This window comes from Oncorhynchus mykiss, chromosome 16 (genome assembly GCF_057628025.1).
Source record: "Oncorhynchus mykiss isolate SJ-2025 chromosome 16, ASM5762802v1, whole genome shotgun sequence".
NCBI classification, from domain to species: Eukaryota; Metazoa; Chordata; class Actinopteri; order Salmoniformes; family Salmonidae; genus Oncorhynchus; species Oncorhynchus mykiss.
The window spans coordinates 65,626,816-65,648,020 of record NC_143037.1 but is presented as its reverse complement, the minus strand read 5'-3'; the positions used below and the strand labels follow the sequence as shown (position 1 = coordinate 65,648,020).

The 21,205-nt window shown below is 43.6% G+C and overlaps 1 protein-coding gene across 2 annotated transcripts in view; it reads left to right on the top strand.

The window, feature by feature from the left end:
* The window catches only part of b4galt5 (beta-1,4-galactosyltransferase 5), a 54,585-nt gene extending 36,484 nt beyond the window's left edge, over positions 1-18,101 (top strand). For both annotated transcript variants that reach the window (XM_036947533.2, XM_090203756.1), the window contains exons 2-9: positions 997-1,116; positions 6,277-6,390; positions 7,027-7,154; positions 8,236-8,352; positions 9,020-9,207; positions 9,360-9,482; positions 12,133-12,234; positions 12,768-18,101. In XM_036947533.2, the coding sequence (XP_036803428.1) occupies positions 997-1,116; positions 6,277-6,390; positions 7,027-7,154; positions 8,236-8,352; positions 9,020-9,207; positions 9,360-9,482; positions 12,133-12,234; positions 12,768-12,918 (1,043 nt within the window). In that variant the 3' untranslated portion in view covers positions 12,919-18,101. The remainder of the gene's footprint in view (positions 1-996; positions 1,117-6,276; positions 6,391-7,026; positions 7,155-8,235; positions 8,353-9,019; positions 9,208-9,359; positions 9,483-12,132; positions 12,235-12,767) is intronic.
* Positions 18,102-21,205: the final 3,104 nt, after the last annotated feature.

Genomic DNA, 21,205 nt, shown 5'->3' with positions numbered 1-21,205 from the left:
GGCTGGTAGGGATATCCTTGTCTCATTGCGCACTAGCGACTCCTGTGGCGGGTGCACACTGACCAGGTCGCTAGGTGTTCGGTGTTCCTTCCGACACATTGGAGCGGCTGGCTTCCGGGTTGGATGCGCGCTGTGTTAAGAAGCAGTGCAGCTTGGTTGAGTTGTGTTTCGGAGGAAGCATGGCTCTTGACCTTTATAGGTCGACTGGTTGGGGTGGGGATGTGTCTGATGGTGGTCTGGGTGTAGGACCACTTGGTGTGGATCCTCTTGGTGCACTTATTTTCCACCATAATTTGCAAATAAATTCATAAAAAATCCTACAATGTCATTTTCTGGATTTTTTTTCTTCTCATTTTGTCTGTCATAGTTGAAGTGTACCTATGATGAAAATTACAGGCCTCGTCTTTTTAAGTGGGAGAACTTGCACAATTGGTGGCTGACTAAATACTTTTTTGCCCCACTGTATATATTTTGTTGACAAGCTTGAAATGGGCTTGATCTAATTTGACACAACAAGCAAAATCGCATATCAAAGTTTAGCTCTCTTAATAAATCAGTAGGGGGAGAGAGAGTTCTGCCTTTATATTTACGTACCACATAGGAGTTTTGCCTTTGGAGGATATTCTTTTTATGGTGCATCCTCACTGGGCGCCCCTATTTTCATTTGGGTTAGTTTCATATTAGACACATCCATGCAGGATTTGAAATAAACATTCCAGTCTGAATACACCCTTTATGAAGATGATTGCTCATTCAATGTTGGATTGTATACCGATGTTACAGTTCCCTGACAGAGTTAGCAGTGTCTGTTTTTTCTTCATTGTAGTTCTCACTTACAGTAGTTAATCCTTCCTGTTAGTGGTGTGGTTTCTAAATGTCTCATCAATCTTTTTTGGCAGAAAATATACCAAATTGCAGGTAATTTTGACAGAGCAGGACCGTATGACTGTATCAATGAACTAACGTTTCACTCCTCTCTCCCTCCTCTCTCCGTAGTAAATGAGTACCTGTTTATGGTGCAGGCCACAGGGATTCACATCAAGGACAACGTGAAGAATATCGGTGTTCAGGTTCTAGAGCAGGTGGTCAGAGGTGGTTACAATATCAATGGGACAGGTAAGACACAGCTAACACAGGTTCTTAATGTTAGGGCACAAGTCTGCCAACACAGGTTCTCGATATAATATGTTTCTTAACACTTCTACATTATTGTGGATGCTACCATGATTACGGTTAGTCCTGAATGAATCGTGAAAAATGATGAGTGAGACAGACACACGAATATCATACCCATAACACATGATAACCTCTCACATTACAATAACATAGGAGTAGAGATGCATGATATATCAGTGAACATATCGGAATCGGACGATATTAGCTAAAAGTACCAACATCCATATCGGCTGATGTCTAGTTTAACGCCAAAGTGCAAAACCAATGTCAAAGCTGACGTGCATACCTATATAACGTAATGACGCAACATAAAATTTAGCACTATACGTGCAACACAACATTCCTATCCTAGCCCAAAATGTCTGCTGTGTGGATCGAGCAGTCATTTGAAAGAGTAAGAAAATTTCAGCGTGACAACTCAAAGATGAAATCCATTAAAGCCAAGATAATGGAATTCATTGCCCTTTTACAATCAACCGTTCTCTGTCGTGGGTGATGTTGGCTTTCACACACTGGTCGAGCGGTACACACTACAAAGTGCGCTATTTGTCAGATGTTGCCCTACACAGTAATAGCGTCACTACTATTAGCTTCACGACATACATGCTATGGAATGCCGTTTGGGTCTTTGCGTGTTAAAATAAGATACAGTAGCACTGTCAAAGCTGTACAAAAAGCCACAAACGATGTGTTTTCAGCCACAAATGATGTGTTTTCAGCCACAAATGATGTGTTTTCAATACCGCGTTGTATAAAAGCATAATTTGTTAGACTGCAACTTCTGGGGTAGCTAGCTTTAGCCTTGGTACCTAGCTAGAACCAATACAACCAGCCTGAAAACAATGACCAGTAGAAACTGCAGTCATTTTCATTATACTTAGCAATGATTTTGGAAACCTTGTGAGTAAGTATTAGCTAGGTTGCCACTTGTTGTTCTCCTATTGAAATTGAACTTAAGTTCATGAAAATAAATAGCTAGCCAGCTACTTAACCCTTTTGCCCAAAGCTAACATTATAAGCAGCCAGCTAGCTTCATCTTGCTAGTGAGGCTCGACCGGTCTATGTGTTCTGAAGCTAGCCACAATAAGGATTAGGAAGAATAGTCTAATTTGCGGTTTGCCTTCAAAATTAAAGTGTCATTGACAGTGCTGCAAATGAATACAAATAGTAGAATTATGCCATACTTTTATTTTAAAGGATAAGCGCAAAGTCCACTGTTGTGGCTAATCCTTATTGTAGCTAGCTTCACATAGATGGGTCCAACCACCATTCATCAAATAAGAACTGTCTTATAAATGTAGGGTTGTTTTAGATGATGACACCTAGCTACAGTATATAGTTAGCTAGCTTGTCGCTTTGATTGTCGCTTTGCTATGTTTTTGGGGAAGAACATTGTTTGCATCCATGAGCTAGGTGCGCGAGACAACTTTACCAGCATCATTGTGACATATGAAATACGAGTGATAGTGTAGTCAATGTGTAATAACTATGTAAAAAGTTAATAAATGCGTTAAATTATTATGTGACGTGCAGTCATATTCAGGTCCTGACATGTTAAATAGTATATATTTTTTGCCACTTAAAGACCCAAACGGCGTTCCGTAGCCATGACCCAAACGGCGTTCCGTAGCCATGACCCAAACGGCGTTCCGTAGCCATGACCCAAACGGCGTTCCGTAGCCATGACCCAAACGGCGTTCCGTAGCCAAGACCCAAACGGCGTTCCGTAGCCAAGACCCAAACGGCGTTCCATAGAAATCCTGTTTGAGAATGAAACGACTGAACAAATGAACAACGAAACAGTACAGCAAGTATGTGACAGAAATAGTTTTTTTTTTTTTCTGGTAATGGGGACATACGTAAATGCCATAAAAATTACTTTTTGGTGTGTGCGTGTGTGTGTGTAACCTTAACTAGGCAAGTCAGTTAAGAACAAATTCTTATTTATAATGCCGGCCAAACCCGGACAATGCTAGCCCAATTGTTTGCCGCCCTATGGGACTACCAATCACAGCCGGATGTGATACAGCCTGGATTCAAACCAGGGACTGTAGTGACGCCTCTTCCACTGAAATGCAGTGTCTTAGACTGCTGCGTCCGTGTGTGTGTTAACTATTTAACTGTACTGGAATGCTTAAAAGGCAGCAATTTTAATATCAGTGCATCGCTCCATAGGAGGTTAGCATTTTTTGGGGGGGTATGATATTTGTGCATCTAACTTTCTCACTCATCATTATTCATTCAGGATTCTTCATAATAGCATCCACATTAATGTAGAAGTGTTTAGAAACATATATTCTTTACAATAAAGTGACTACATTATTTTGCATTAATTTCTGTTGGGCACAAAATGATCTGAAACACAACCAAAACAAACAGCAAATGGGTCATTTAAAAAGTTATAGTCAATCGATCAATAATATAATTATTCTCTTAGCGAAACATTTTATCTTTAATTTACAATCTGTAGAAACTAAGAATAGAAAAATTAAGCACAGTTGGAAAAATATATGCCAAATAGAAACTGTACGGTGTTCAGAGATAGATGGGAGGGGTTGAGGGGAGCTGAAGGGTGGGGCTAAAAAACAACATAACTCATGTAAAATATACTGTGTCCGTAATGTCAAATATACGGTGTCCGTAATGTCAAATATACGGTGTCCGTAATGTCAAATATACGGTGTCCGCAATGTCAAATATACGGTGCCCGTGAAATGTATAGAAGTTCAGAACTTTTGTGAAACCGCACAGTTGAAAAGGATATGGCAAATTGAAATCAAAACTGGATGGTGTTCAGAGATAAATGGGAGGGGTTGGGGGGAGCTGAAGGGTGGGACTAAAAACAAACAGGCCCAACCTCTACTATTGTAAAGTGTACTGTGTCCATAAAATGTATGTATAAGCTAGAAGTAGAAGCCTAAGTGTTGTTGTCCATAAGTTTACTCCAATTAGGGGAGGGGTGGTAGGGTTAGGGGAAAATAATAAAGGAAAATATTTATTTACTAACAAATATTAATGGGGATTGGAAATGATGCAGACAATTGAATTGATGGAACCCACAATCTATCTGCAATATTAAAGCTGTTCTACCTTCTAAAAAAAAACAGAAAAACAGCAAATGCATCCATTAAGTTTGTAGAGTCACAAGCTTGTTGTAATCATTGTGAATATGGGACCAAATACTAAACTTTTGACTACTTTAATTCACGTATACAGTACCAGTTAAATGTTTGGAGACACCTACTCATTCCAGGGTTTTTCTGTATTTTTACTATTTTCTACATTGCAGAATAGTAGTGAAGACATTAAACTATCACATAACACATATGGAATCATGTAGTAAAAATATATTTAATATTTTTCAAAGCAGCCACTCTTTGCCTTGATAACAGCTTTGCACACTCTTTGCATTCACTCAACCAGCTTCACCTGGAATGCTTTTCCAACTGTCTTGAGTAGTAGTAGTTCCCACATATGCTGAGCACTTGTTGGCTGCTTTTCCTTCACTCAGCGGTCCAACACATCACAAACCATATCAATTGAGTTGAGGTTGGGTGATTGTGGAGTCCAGGTCATCTGATCACTCATCACTCTCCTTCTTAGTCAAATAGCCCTTACACAGCCTGGCGATGAGTTTTTGGTCATTGTCCTGTTTAAAAACAAATGATAGTCACACTAAGCGCAAACCTGACGGGATGGCGTTTCGCTGTAGAGTGCTGTGGTAGCCATGCTAAGTGTGCCTTGAATTCTAAATAAAGGCCGTGTCATCAGCAAAGCACCCCCACACCATCACACCTGCAGACATGCAGAGATCATCCATTCACCAACTCTCAAATGTGGACTAATCAGGCCAAAGGACAGATTTCCACTGGTCTAATGTCCATTGTGTGTGTTTCTTGTCTCAAGCAAGTCTCTTTTTATGGGTGTCCTTTAGTAGGGATTTCTTTACAGCAATTCGACCATGAAGGCCTGATACTCAGTCTCCTCTGAACAGTTGATGTTGAGATGTGTCTGTTACTTGAACTCTGAAGCATTTATTTGGGCTGCAATTTCTGAGGCTGGTAACTCTAAAGAACTTATCCTCTGCAGCAGAGGTAACTCTGGGTCTTCCTTTCCTGTGGCGGTCCTCATGAGAGCCAGTTTCATCATAGCACATGATGGTTTTAGCGACTGCGCTTGAAGAAAGATTAAACGTTCCGGATTGACTGACCTTCATGTCTTAAATTTACAGTCCATCATTACTTTTTCTTTGCTTATTTGAGCTGTTCTTGCCATAATAAGGACTTGGTCTTTTACCAAATAGGGCTGTCTTCTGTATACCACCCCTACCTTGCCAGAACACAACTGATTGGTTCAAACACATTAAGAAGGAAAGAAATTCCACAAATGAACTTTTAACAAGGCACACATGTTAATTGAAATGCATTCCAGGTGACTACCTCATGAAGCTGGTTGAGAGAAAGCTTTGCACATTATTGGCCGTCATCAAGGCAAAGGGTGGCTACTTTGAAGAATCTCAAATATAAAATCTACTTTGATTTGTTTACTACATGATTCCATATGTGTTATTTCATAGTTTTGATGTCTTCACTACAATGTATAAAACATTAAAATAAAGAAAAACCCTGAAATGAGTCGGTGTTTCCAAACGCTTGACTGGTACTGTAAGTGAATTTGTCCCAATGCTTTTGGTCCCCTAAAATGGGGAGACTCTGTACAATTTTTGAGATGTGTAACTTCTAAACAGTTCACCCGATATGGATGAATAGACCCTCAAATTAAAGCTGGCAGTCTGCACTTTGACTTCATAGTCATTGTATCATTTCAAATCCAAAGTGCTGGAATACAGAGCAAAAACCCAATACCTTTGGAGCTCATTGTAGTAGTCTAAGGTGTCATAATTAATGAGTTCTCTCTGGCTGCGTCTAGGCCCCCTAGTCCTTTTTATAGTTCACTACTTTTGACCACAGCACAAGGTGAATAGTGTGCTGTTTTTGTACACAGTCTGTGTGTCTGGACGATTAACACTGAGCAACATACTGGCAGTAGTGGAAATGTATTTAGGTTAGGCCATTGATTTCTCCTTCTGTCTGGGACCAGATTATGCCTATGACTTCAACCTGAGTGAGAGTGATGTGCCGCCCACCACATACCTCCCCGACAGCTTCACCTATTTGTCCTCACAGATCTGCCCAGAGAGACTGCCCTCCATGAGTGAGTGTACACACACACACACACACACACACACACACACACACACACACACACACACACACATGTTTGTTTTACTATCCTTGTGGGGACCAAACTGTTGATTCCCATTCAAAAATCTGATTTTCCATAACCTTAACCCCAAATCCCTAACCTTAAACCTAACCCTTAATTCTTACCCTATTGTAAACCTAAGCCTACAATATCTTTTTTCCTTGTGGGGACTGGCAAAATGTCCCCACTTGTTTCCTTGTTTTACTATCCTTGTGAGGACTTCTGTTCCCCACAAGGATAGTAAAACCATAAACACACACTCTAGAATATTGGCCTTAAACCATTAGCTAGTCACATGGAACACATGTTTGATTTATTTCAAGCACTACTTTCAAAGAGTTCACTTCACAATGAGATTGGTATTTTATACCTATAGAGTTCTATTCTGGGCTTTGTGCTCCCCTAGCTAGTTAAGTGAAAGACTGTTACCTCAGTTCTTGAATGTCAGTTTATTGAGTTTTACGAGTGTATATGTGGTTGCGTGCTGTCCTGTTCATTCAGTGTTGACCTCTCACTCTCTCTCTCTCTCTCACTCACTCACTCACTCACTCACTCACTCACTCACTCACTCACTCACTCACTCAGAGGGGAGGCTGGAGGTGAATATGAGTGAGATGGCTCTGGAGGATGTGGAGAGGGTTCTGTTGAATGCTGAGCCTAGCATGACCCTGGGGGGCTACTGGAAGCCCAGGGACTGTGTCCCACGCTGGAAGGTGAGTTAATGATTGGTGCAGTCCATCACACGCACTGTCATACTACACATGCATGTAGCCTGTATAGGACTCTGATGGAGGCACTGTACTGTACAGTCTGGATCAACACATCAGCCCTGGATAATGTATTTATTAGTCTTTTTTAAAATTGAACTGGAAATATATATTGCACTTCAAGAGTGTGCAGCCAGGACTACATTCCTCCCATGTCTAACTTCTTCTCAAGTAAATGAAGGCACACAAACACATTCGCAAAACAGAGCAGCCAAACAGTGACACTAAATTCCAGCTAGATGTGTGTGAACCAGACACTGTTTCTGCAGGAAGACAGCTGATTGACAGAGGGGGTTTGATGGTTGACATCTCCATTTCCCTACTCAGGCTCAAAGGAAACATAAAGACATGTTCTGGAACTTTGGCAATTATTATTTTTGTTATTATTTTTTACCTCCTGCTTTGGGATGGATGTGTCAATGTGTAGTTCATACATGCATCATCTCTGAGAATAATTACGGTCTTACCTCACTTAGCCACGTAACCCTAGTTTGAAAGTGACCGTTTTTCTGGAACTTGTGCTGCACCATTTTCCATACAAGTTCCCCCACATAGGCCAGCCCTCTAGCAATTTGAGTTCTAGCCAATGAGCTTCAGCCCCTTGCCATTTGAGTGACAGCTAACCACTATATGCACACACAGCAGAGCGAGAAAGAGAGCAATGACGTGGTGCACATCTCTGCACAAGTACGCAATTTACTGGGATCAGTTTTGGCTTGTGAGCACTTCATTCAGAACTACTGGCTAAGAAGTATACAAAAGTACTGGAGAATCTCTTTAAAGCTGCTGCTGTTACTAAGATGACTCTTCTAAAAACCAAAACCAGGGAAAGCATTTAGTTGGCCCTCTCCAGAGTGACCTTCAATCCACCTATCCCTGTGCTATGATCAGTAAATGCCATATCTGATTGTGTGACATTTATATTTTTGAAAGGCCTGTTGAAATACTTAAATGCCTTCTTCCTTACTTCTGTAGTGGTTGTGCCTTATCTGATGTGTAATAATGTTGTTCCCCTCCCTATCCCTAGGTGGCGATACTGGTCCCATTCCGAAACCGCCATGAGCACCTGCCCATCTTACTCAGACACCTGATACCAGCACTACAAAGACAGAGGCTACAGTTCGCCTTCTATGTTGTAGAGCAGGTAAACACGCATGCACACACTGCTTGGGTATGTGTGGCTCACTGGATAACCACAGAACTGCTTGGGTATGTGTGGCTCACTGGATAACCACAGAACTGCTTGGGTATGTGTGGCTCACTGGATAACCACAGAACTGCTTGGGTATGTGTGGCTCACTGGATAACCACAGAACTGCTTGGGTATGTGTGGCTCACTGGATAACCACAGAACTGCTTGGGTATGTGTGGCTCACTGGATAACCACAGAACTGCTTGGGTATGTGTGGCTCACTGGATAACCACAGAACTGCTTGGGTATGTGTGGCTCACTGGATAACCACAGAACTGCTTGGGTATGTGTGGCTCACTGGATACCCAAGCAGTTCTGTGGTTATGTGTGGCTCACTGGATAACCACAGAACTGCTTGGGTATGTGTGGCTCACTGGATAACCACAGAACTGCTTGGGTATGTGTGGCTCACTGGATAACCACAGAACTGCTTGGGTATGTGTGGCTCACTGGATAACCACAGAACTGCTTGGGTATGTGTGGCTCACTGGATAACCACAGAACTGCTTGGGTATGTGTGGCTCACTGGATAACCACAGAACTGCTTGGGTATGTGTGGCTCACTGGATAACCTCTTTCTCTCCTCCCTCCCTCGGACCACTCCTCCCTCTCCTCCTAGGTTGGTAGTGAGCCCTTCAATAGGGCCATGTTGTTTAACGTTGGCTTCCGGGAGGCTATGCGGGACCTGGACTGGGACTGTATGGTGTTCCACGATGTAGACCACATGCTGGAGAACGACAGGAACTACTACGGCTGTGGAGACATGCCTCGCCACTTCGCTGTCAAACTCAACAAGTACTCCTACATGTGAGTCTCTCACAAACTTTCAGACACGCGTGTGTGTATTGTCACGTGCTAATACACAATTTTTCCATTAGTTGGAGTTGTTTCTCCTAACCATTTCTTAGATGTGTGTGTGTAATGCTAACTCTGTGTGTGTGTGTGTGTGTGTCCTCTAGGCTTCCGTACAATGAGTTCTTTGGTGGCGTCAGTGGTCTAACAGTGGAACAGTTCACCAAGATCAATGGTTTTCCCAATGCATTCTGGGGCTGGGGAGGGGAAGACGACGACCTTTGGAACAGGTGAGGAGAACGCCCTCCATATCCATATCCTCCCTTTTATTACTTCCTGTACTTATACAGAACATAAACAACACACACACACACACACACACCATGTCCCCTGTGACAGGTTTACAGTGCGAGGCTGTCGATAGTGTTGACATTGTTTAATTGCAATTCAGCCTTTTTCTCCCCAATTTCGTGGTATCCAATTGTTAGCAATTACTATCTTGTCATCGCTACAACTCCCGTGAAGGTTGAAAACCATGTGTTTCCGAAACCCAACCCAACTCGCATTGCTTCTTAACACGGCGCGCATCCAACCCGGAAGCCAGTGTTTCCTCCAATGTGTCGGAGGAAACACCGTGCACCTGGCGACCTTGGTTAGCATGCACTGCGCCCGGCCCGCCACAGGAGTTGCTGGTGCGCGATGAGAGAAGGACATCCCTACCGGCCAAACCCTCCCTAACCTGGACGACGCTAGGCCAATTGTGCGTCGCCCCACGGACCTCCCGGTCGCGGCCGGCTGCGACAGAGCCTGGGCGCGAACCCAGAGTCTCTGGTGGCACAGCTAGCGCTGCGATGCAGTGCCCTAGACCACTGCGCCACCCGGAAGGCCCTGCAATTCAAAGTCGGGGTTACGAACCCTAGTGGGGTCGCGGGAGAATTTCAGTTCGGTCACAGCACATATTGTATGAGACAATTTAAATACGTTTTTGAGAAAGATACAATGTCAAATCAAATTGAATTTGTCACATACACATGGTTAGCAGATGTTAATGCGAGTGTAGTGAAATTCTTGTGCTTCTAGTTCCGACAATGCAGTAATAACCAACGAGTAATCTAACCTAACAATTTCACAACTACCTTATGCACACAAGTGTAAAGGAATGACTAAGAATATGTACATAAAAAAATATATGAATGAGTGATGGCCGAGCGGCATAGGCAAGATGCAGTAGATGATTATAGAGTACAATATATACATATGAGATGAGTAATGTAGGGTATGTAAACATTATATGAAGTGGCATTGTTTAAAGTGGCTAGTGATACATTTATTACATCAATTTTTCCATTATTAAAGTGGCTGTAGTTGAGTCGGTGTGTTGGCAGAAGCCACTCAATGTTAGTGGTGGCTGTTTAACAGTCTGATGGCCTTGAGATAGAAGCTGTTTTTCAGTCTCTCGGTCCCTGTTTTGATGCACCTGTACTGACCTCGCCTTCTGGATGATAGCGGGGTGAACAGGCAGTGGCTCGGGTGGTTGTTGTCCTTGATGATCTTTTTGGACTTCCTGTGACATCGGGTGGTGTAGGTGTCCTGGAGGGCAGGTAGTTTGCCCCCGGTGATGTGTTGTGCAGACCTCACTACCCTCTGGAGAGCCTTACGGAAATGGGCGGAGCAGTTGCCGTACCAGGCGGTGATACAGCCCGATAGGATGCTCTCGATTGTGCATCTGTAAAAGTTTTTTTTTTGGTGACGAGCCAAATTCCTTCAGCCTCCTGAGGTTGAAGAGGCGCTGCTGCGCCTTCTTCACCACGCTGTCTGTGTGGTTGGACCATTTCAGTTTGTCTGTGATGTGTACTGTACGCCGAGGAACTTAACTTTCTACCCTCTCCACTACTGTCCCGTCGATGTGGATAGGGGGGTGCTCCCTCTGATGTTTCCTGAAGTCCACGATCATCTCCTTTGTTTTTGTTGACATTGAGTGTGAGGTTATTTTCCTGACACCTCATTCCGAGGGCCCTCACCTCCTCCCTGAGGCCGTCTCGTCGTTGTTGGTAATCAAGCCTACCACTGTAGTGTTGTCTGCAAACTTGATGATTGAGTTGGAGGCGTGCATGGCCACGCAGTCGTGGGTTAACAGGGAGTACAGGAGAGGGCTGACAACACACCCTTGTGGGGCCCCAGTGTTGAGGATCAGCGGGGTGGAGATGTTGTTACCTACCCTCACCACCTGGGGGCGGCCCGCCAGGAAGTCCAGGACCCAGTTGCACAGGGCGGGGTCGAGACCCAGGGTCTCCAGCTTGATGACTAGTTTGGAGGGTACTATGGAGTTAAATGCTGAGCTGTAGTCGAGGAACAGCATTCTCACATGTTATTGAGTAAATGTATTTATTGGTTTCTTTTCATTTTAATAAGAGAGAACCTTCAATTCATTGCTTTTTTATTTGTTGATGTAAAAATCGAAATTGCAGATTTATTTTTAAGGTTGTGCATTAGATTTGAGGTGGGTTGGGGTCGCACTAAATTCTTGGGAGAAAAAGTGGGTCCCCAGAGGAAGTTTGAATACCACTGCCTTAACCTTTACATTAACCATTCAGAATGAGTGCCTAAACTTAATGTTTAACCCTATCCAAAACATTAAACTTCTAATTTTGACATTTGGGACAACTTAGAAATGTGTTGTGTAGTGAGACTGTGAGAACTAGTTGGACACACAGCAGGCATTCTTCCTCCATTTGTCTTTGCCATACAGCATTGTTATCCCCCCACACACACACACGACTCAGAGTCCACTCCCACTGAAGCAGATGTGTCTACTGCGCCCCAAGCTTTACACAATCACTGACAACAGTATGTACTGTACAGTTTGTGCTGTGTCTTTTAATTGTTTATACCATGCCGTTGTGAGTGTGTGACTCTGTAGTGTTACTGTGTGTCTGACAGGGTGCAGTACGCTAACTACACGGTCAGTCGGCCGCAGGGAGAGTTGGGTCGTTACATGTCAATCCCACACCACCACCGTGGCGAGGTGCAGTTCCTGGGAAGGTTAGTCTCTCACACACACACACGCACGTGCGCACACACACACGCACGTGCACACACACATGCACGCGCACACGCACGCGCGCACACACACACACACGCCACTCTCTAGTACACTAACACACATCCCCGGTGATACTTGGGGATTTGGATAAAGAGGGTGTTTGTGAGAGGAATGCAGCCCCGGCCCATGTGAGCCAGTCACATGAAGAGTCCGAGTTAGTGGCTTTCAGGGATTTCTCCACTCCTCCAAAGATTTTGCATGTGACTTGCTTGGGAGCTACATTCCAAGCATATCCTCTCTACTCTCATTCCTAAATACTTAACATCTTTTACAAGTCAGCAGTTGGTCGACCACGTCAAATTGAGCCGTCGTAAACCTGGGGTATTTCCCAATAGTCTACCATGACTTCCTTCTGGTCTCTTCTACTTCATCTTCTCTGGGACTCGAACTGACCTTGGAACAGCGTCTAGGCTCGAGGACGGCAGACTTTATTCTGCTCTGTCTGATCCCTGTCTTTCTTCTGTCCTCCCAGGTACACTCTTCTAAGGCGCTCTAAGGAGAGACAGAGTCTGGATGGGCTCAACAACCTGCGGTACTCCCCCCTATTGTCCCGGAGGCCTCTCTACACCAACATATCAGTCAGCCTGAGCAGGAAGCTAGCCCCTATAGCAGACTATAACTGACCAGGAAGCAGCGGGCCACACAGCCCTCCGGGGAAACAAAGTCATTATGGACGTCAGCCATATCTCACCAGTCACAGCACTCCTTAGGACTTTTTAGTTAATTTACTTTGATTCAGTTTTTTTAAGCAAAAAAAGACATGCAGAACGGTGTCACGAGGATTGATCAATCAACATGTAAGGAGAAAGCCGCACTCGTTTTGTGCTGTGGTCCATCAATCGCTTCTATCATCCGGGCTTCTCCACTCTTCTGTCTCCACCTGCCCTCCACACCATTTTGGGCCTTTAGCATTCATTCTTTCATTAATGTGTTCAGTAAGTCATTAATTCACTCATGGAGACAATGGCAACTGTAAACATAAGGGAAACAGGAACACGTTCCCTCTATAGGGCTGTGGTGTGGAGGGGACAGTAGTGTAGTTTGTGTATGTGGCTGAAGGAGTTAGGTTGTACACACAAATCTGCTGACACAGTCCCTAGGCTTTGATTTTATTTTGACCTTGAATATTTGATCTGAATATTTTTCATTGACTTATTAAACCTGTGAAAAACAGACAGACACAGAGTAGGTCCTCACAGCTGGCTCTGTGTAGGACATGGAGGGAGAGAGAGACGCTGTGGACAAAGGTATAACATTAGCTTGAGACTGACTTGTGTGCAGAGTGGCTGACTGGTCACAGTAGACACACCTTTAGCTAAATAAACATACTAGCCTAGCAAATTGAAAATATTTGACAGTACAGTGTGAGTGAGAGAGGGATAGCTATGTATGTGTGAGTGAGAGAGGGATAGCTATGTATGTGCGAGTGAGAGAGGGATAGCTATGTATGTGTGAGAGAGAGGGATAGCTATGTATGTGTGAGTGAGAGAGGGATAGCTATGTATGTGTGTGAGAGAGAGAGGGATAGCTATGTATGTGTGTGAGAGAGAGAGGGATAGCTATGTATGTGTGTGAGAGAGAGAGGGATAGCTATGCATGTGTGTGAGAGAGAGAGGGATAGCTATGCATGTGTGTGAGAGAGAGCGGGATAGCTATGTATGTGTGAGAGAGGGATAGCTATGTATGTGTGAGAGAGGGATAGCTATGTATGTGTGAGAGAGGGATAGCTATGTATGTGAGAGAGAGAGAGGGATAGCTATGCATGTGTGTGAGAGAGCGAGGGATAGCTATGTATGTGTGTAAGAGAGAGAGGGATAGCTATGTATGTGTGTGAGAGAGAGAGATAGCTATGTATGTGTGTGAGAGAGAGAGATAGCTATGTATGTGTGTGAGAGAGAGAGATAGCTATGTATGTGTGAGAGAGAGGCATAGCTATGTATGTGTGAGAGAGAGAGATAGCTATGCACATGGGCTTGTCAGCATCCTGTTTTCACTGCTTTGAGGGATTTCTGATGACAGACACATGTTTAGTGAGTCTCCTAAACTGAAATGTTCACTGTTCACATCATGTCATGCAGTTTAAGCCTGTCTCCCAATTCACACTCTTTTCCCTATAGGCCTGTGTGTTCCAAAATAATGTGTAACACTGTATAGGAATAGGATGATGTTTGAGAAGCAGTCTAAAACTAGAGACCCTGTTCTATCCCCTTTACCCTAAACAGAAATGTTTATTCATCTATAGGGTCATTTGCGATGGAGCCTGCAGAGGCACTTTCACTAGTGTCTATTTAAAGAGACACTGCACTGTGTTTGCAGCTGCTTTGTGTAATGTCATTCTGACGTTGGTTAGACACCGTGGCAACGCTTTCCAGCCCCCCCCCCCCCCCATCCTGCTGGACTATGATGACGGTGCCCTTAGGCACTGCTCAAAGGTCAGAAAGTAACTGCAGACACAGATTAAGTCATTAGCAAGTGGTTAATCTTTAGCCAGTGTGTATGTCTGTGTGTGGGAAAAGTCTGAATACTGGCGTTTGTGTTTGGGTGGTATGCTACATGAGACCTCACAAACTAAGGTACATTCACCACTCCAAATATCTCCAGCCCTTCGTCTTCTCGTCTGTGCAGATATGTCTATTTTTGTATTTGTCGTTTTTAAGGATCCCCATTAGCTGCTGCTATGACAACTCTTCCTGGGGTCCAAACAAATGAAGGCAAAAATAAAACGGTACATCATACAACATTATTACAGTAGAACATTTATAATCCCATCATACGTGTGTGTGTGTGGAGTGTATGTGCGGAGTGCATGTGCTAGCGTGTGTGTGTGTGTGTAGAGTGCATGTGCTAGTGTGTGTAGGGTGTGTGTGTGGAGTGCATGTGCTAGCGTGTGTGTGTAGAGTGCATGTGCTAGCGTGTGTGTGTGTGTAGAGTGCCTGTGCTAGCGTGTGTGTGTGTAGAGTGCATGTGCTAGCGTGTGTGTGTGTGCTAGTGTGTGTAGAGTGCATGTGCTAGCGTGTGTGTGTGTGTGTAGAGTGCATGTGCTAGCGTGTGTGTGTGTGGCAGTGTTTGAGTGAATTGGTTTTGTCACAGTACTGAAGTAACATCAAATGTGGTCCTACTGTTGTCTCTGTTCAATGGCCTATATTCCAACACACCGGCCCCTCCATGTCTTGGTGTCTCCATAGCTTTAATATACTGATAGTTCATTTCACACACATCGCCTTGTCAAATCATTGACTTTCTTCAGATTTATCATTGGGGAAAAAACGTTTTTTTGTGTTCCCATGATATGACGGAGGCGGGACCTCCTTTTATTTATTTAATCTTTTAAAGATGACTTCCTGTGATTGATTGATTGATTTTGTTGTGGTGGTGATGATGATGATTCAGTAAACTTGCTGTGAGACAGGCTGTGTTAGAAGCACTGAAACTTGTGGTTGTGAGATTGAAAGTTCAACCTGTGTGGAAAGATGTTCCAAATTAACCCCTGCCCCTAAACTCTATGCACTTAGATCTGAAACAATTAGCAAAATGGTAAGGGCTCCACCATGCCTTTTTAAAATGCTAGTTGGAATGTCTGTCATATTGCTTATACCTGTCCAATCCACTTGGATCTACACACATGCATAGAGATTAGGATCTAGAGGTTCATTTTGGATTTTATATGTTCGTTAAATCAGCTGAACCGGCAATGTAGACGTAGGCCATTTTGTGTGACAACCACAGGAAGAGGAAGACGCCTAATTATAAAGTCACTTCCTCCTGCTAAGCACCTTCTGTTTCTTCATCGATAATCAATGGTGCTGATCTGCTTGCCCTTCGATTGGGGGAGCCACTCACTACGTGCTGCCTGGGAACCAATCCTGTGTGTAGATAGCTACAGGAAGTACCCCTCTTATTGGTTCATCCTTCCTCTTTTTAATGTCACCCAACTAGAAGCATGTGTTTACTTACCTACTGTGGCCAATCACGTTGGAGGTGCTTAGTGGAGAGTTGTTGACATTAGCTGCTAGTTTCTCTAAAGTCTTCCTCTTCGAGTGTGTTTGATTGAAATGGTGGAGCCTGTCAATGCCAGGGGCCCAGGTGTCATTTACAAGAGGTTGTTGTTTTTTGTTTGTAAATATTTCGGTTTTGTTTGTTTTCAAGCTCTGCTCTGCTCAGAGCCTGAGTTTATAGGCTGGAGTGTTATGATTCGAGCCCTAAGGTTTCCACTACTGCTGGAGGAGAGGAATACAACCCAGTAGTAGTGCTAACCTGAGGCCTGGGTGTGAATCACCCTGCTGTCTGTCACTTCTAGGTTAACCCCAGACCTTCAAGGTAAGTCCCAGTCCAGACCCGAGGCCTGCAGCCTCTGGTTCTGTTCCTTTGCCTTGAACCAGTGAGTGACCTAGACCTGGGAAACCAAGTAAACATGTACTGTAGTATACTGTCTTGTCAGTGACATTGGTTGGTCTTTACAGTGCTGCAGCTCTCGAGGATTAGGACTGGGGACACCTTGGTTTAGGCATGGTCTTACGTCAGATAGCCCAACGATCGTTAGAATAACGCCATCTGCCGGAAGACAATGGGGTTTAGATTGTTGTTCTAACTGATCCTGTGTCAGTGTGGTAAGCCCAGAGCTCAGCCAGGGTGTGCTGCAACACCCCGGTCTTGTCAGGCTCCTCTCTGACTGAGCAGAGCCATGATCTGATCCATTCTGTGCCAGTCCAAATGAAGGGCTCAGTGCTGCTCCTCCCTGGTATGACTAGCCACTGTTATTATTCTGTCTAGATGTACATGTAGCAGACTGGATAATCATGGAGGCTAGTCGTCTCAGAGATGAGCACTGACGCCCTGACAGACTGGCAAGCCTTAATAAAAACCTCTAATTTATTTCACTGTTTTCACACGCTTACATTTTTTTTATGAGCAAATCTATTTAAATTGATGGATAAGGTGCATATAAGATAAATGTCCACTCTGTAAATATTATTATGTCTAGTGTTATTGAAAAGAGAAATTAAAGGTCTTAAATCCCTACAAATGCTTAACGAACAAGGGGTTCCGCTGAGTTCCTTCTGGTGCCATGGACCTACTTACCCTCATCAAGCGCTACATAATCACTTTCACATTATTGGTTCCAAACTCATTGTAGATAAGGAATAATGTAAGGGTTAGTCCATCAGCATTAGAACCCATCAGCATTCTGGAATAGTTCCCATTGTCATGAAGAAGATGATGTGGGTCATCTCAGTAGTCTAAAGTGGTAAGGTGTAGGTGTAGCTTATATGCAGTGCTTGACATGGGGAGGAGCTCACCAGAGCTGAGTACCGGCACCTCAAATGTTCTCCTGCTTGAGCTCCTGTTCCTCTTATAGAATATCAGCTCAAAAGTATTGTGGAGCTCCTGCACCTAAATATAAACGGTACCGGCACCCAAAACGAGTACTGAAATCTATTTCAGTCCAAGTCAAGTACTGCTTATAGGGTATAGGGAGAACTACATCAGCCAGAAACACCATTATGTTTATAGTAATGGGACAAGAAGGCGAAACCATGTTCCAACTGCTACCAACTCCAGATTATACACCCCCAAAATGTGTTTTTGTATAAAGGCAAATTAAAAGATGAATAAATACATGACTATATTACTAATATATCTTTCTCTGATTGTAAGGACTTTATTTCTCCTTGAATTGAAGCCATTTGAAGCCACTTGTAAAACTCGATGTCAGCCTTATGTCTGTCTGTCTGCATTATCTTTTGTATGATGATTTTTTTTACCATCGTTATTGTCAAAGTACACCAATAAAATTAACTTTAAACGATGTCCATGTGCTCTGAAATTATTATAATTAATGGAGCCATGTTGGCTCAGAAAAGGGCTAGAAATGGGAGGAGTAAGGAGAAGAGGAGCGGTCAGAGCTAGTCACACCAGTACTGTAGGAAAACTAGACCAAATCATGTGTCCTGTTAACAGAACTCTCTCCACTGCACAGCTGTTCTGTATCAGATCAGTGACTGGGACAAAGGTTTTGGTTGTTTAATTTTGTGTGTGTGTGTCATCTGTCACAGCAGGGAGCAGAAAGAGAGTCTGAGAGGAGGGTCACAGCTGCATTTAGTGGGTGACATTTAGAACATCAACAACAGCACATCAGGTTAGCCCACTGCAGTCACCCGCCTTTTCATTTGGCTCCATTCAATCGTCTAAAACCACTAGGAGACATGCCACAGAATTGTACTGTGTCATATGGCCATATTTGCTCATTCATATACACTCTGTGCAGTGACACACAATTCTTTTGACAGTTTATTAGAAAAACGTGTTTGAATGTGAAAGGGTATACCTAATCTGTTGCACAACTGAATGCGTTCAATGGGTCTTCCACATTTAACTTAATCAAAGTCCATTTCATCGGTGCCTGGGGAATGTGCGTAATGCATATGTACACTCAACCAAAATATAAACGCAACATGTAAAGTGTTGTTCACAGGTTTTAATGAGCTGAAATAAAAGATCCCAGAAATGTTCAATATGGACAAAAAGCTAACATCCCTGTTAGTGGGCATTTCTCCTTTACCAAGATAATCCATCCACCTGACAGGTATGGCATATCAAGAAGCTGATTAAACAGCATGATCATTACACAGTTGCACCTTGTACTGGGGACAATAAAAGGCCACTCTAAAATGTGCAGTTTTGTGTCACAAAACAATGCTACAGATGTCAAGTTTTGAGGGAGTGTGCAATTGGTATACTGACTGCAGGAATGTCTACCAGAGCTGTTGCCAGAGAATTTGATGTTAATTTCTCTGTCATAAGCCATCTCCAACGTCGTTTTAGAGACTTTAGCAGTAAGTACAAACGTCCTTACAACCGCAGACCACGTGTATGGCGTCATGTGGGCGAGCGGTTTGCTGAGGTCAACGTTGTGGAACAGATGGTGGTGGTGGGGTTATGGTATGGACAGGTATTTCCAGCAAATTCGCACAGCCATTGAAGAGGAGTTTGACAACATTCCACAGGCCACAATCAACAGCCTGACCAGCTCTATGTGAAGGAGATGTGTTGTGCTGTATGAGGCAAATGGTGGTCACACCAGACACTGACTGGTTTTCTGATCCACGCCCCAACTGTTTTGTAACGATCTGTGACCATCAGATGCATATCTGTATTCCCAGTCATGTGACGTTCATAGATTAAGGCCTAATTAATTTATTTCAATTTACTTCTTGTATGAACTGTAACTCAGTCAAATCTTTGACGTTGCATGTTGCGTTTTATATTTTTGTTCAGTATATGTATGTACGTGCGTTCGTGCCTCTCTCCAGTAGTCTTTATGCCACTAATGAACGACTTGGCCTTCAGTGCTGATGAATGGCAATTCCTGATTCTATGGGTAGCACTCTGTTCCTATTCTGTGTGTATGTTTTGGTGTGTTTCAGTCACTTCCCTTCATATCAGCACACAAAGTGACAAGCCTCAGAGCTGCTCTCTCTCCATCCTGTGTCTGTTCTCTAGGTCATCCATGGTTGGGTCCCTCTGTGCCTCGCTGCGTCCCCAGGGAGGGAGAGGGTGAAGTTTGCTGGAGCGGGCACCCAGCTGTTCCCTGCCCATGGGGCCCTGCTCACTCTGTGTGTTTGCTCTATCCTGCTGTGTGTTTGCTCTATCCTGCTGTGTGTTTTCTATTAGGGTGTGTGTGTGCATGCATGCATGCATACAGTTGAAGTCGGAAGTTTACATACACCTTAGCCAAATACATTTAAACACAGTTTTTCACAATTCCTGACATTTAATCCTAAAATTCCCTGTCTAGGTCAGTTAAAGTGATGATCCTATTTTAAGAATGTGAAATGGCAGAATAATAGAGTGATTTATTTTGGCTTTTATTTATTTCATCACATTCCCAGTGGGTCAGAAGTTAGCAGTGCCTTTAAATTGTTTAACTTGGGTCAAGTGTTTCGGTTAGCCTTCCACAAGCTTCCCATAATAATTTGGGTGAATTTTGGCCCATTCCTCCTGACAGAGCTGGTGTAACTGAGGCAGGTTTGTAGGCATCCTTGCTCATACACGCTTTCTCAGTTCTGCCCACAAATGTTCTATAGGATTGAGGTCAGGGCTTTGTGATGGCCACTCCAACACCTTTACTTTGTTGTCCTTAAGCCATTTTGCCACAACTTTGGAAGTATGCTTGGGGTCATTGTCCATTTTGTAGACCCATTTGCGATCAAGCTTCAACTTCCTGACTGATGTCTTGAGATGTTGCTTCATTATCCACAAAATTTTCTACCCTCATGATGTCATCTATTTTGTGAAGTGCACCAGTCCCTCCTGCAGCAAAGCACCCCCATAACATGATAATGCCACCCCTGTGCTTCACGGTTGGGATGGTGTTCTTTGGCTTGCAAGCCTCCCCCTTTGTCCTCCAAACATAATGATGGTCATTATGGCCAAACAGTTCTATTTTTGTTTCATCAATCCAGAGGACATTTTTCCAAAAAGTACAATCTTTGTCCCCATGTGCAGTTCCAAACTGTAGTCTGGCTTTTTTATGGCGGTTTTGGAGCAGTGGCTTCTTCCTTGCTGAGTGGCCTATCAGGTTATGTCGATATAGGACTCGTTTAACTGTGGATATAGATACTTTTGTACCTGTTTCCTCCAGAATCTTCACAAGGTCCTTTGCTGTTGTTCTAGGATTGATTTGCACTTTTCGCACCAAAGCACGTTCATCTGTAGGAGACAGAACGCGTCTCCTTCCTGAGCGGTATGACGGCTGCGTGGTCCCATGGTGTTTATACTTGCGTACAATTGTTTGTACAGATGAACGTGGTACCTTCAGGCGTTTGGAAATTGTTCCCAAGGATGAACCAGACTTGTGGAGGTCTACAATTTCTTTTTTAGGTCTTGGCTGATTTCTTTTGATTTTCCCAT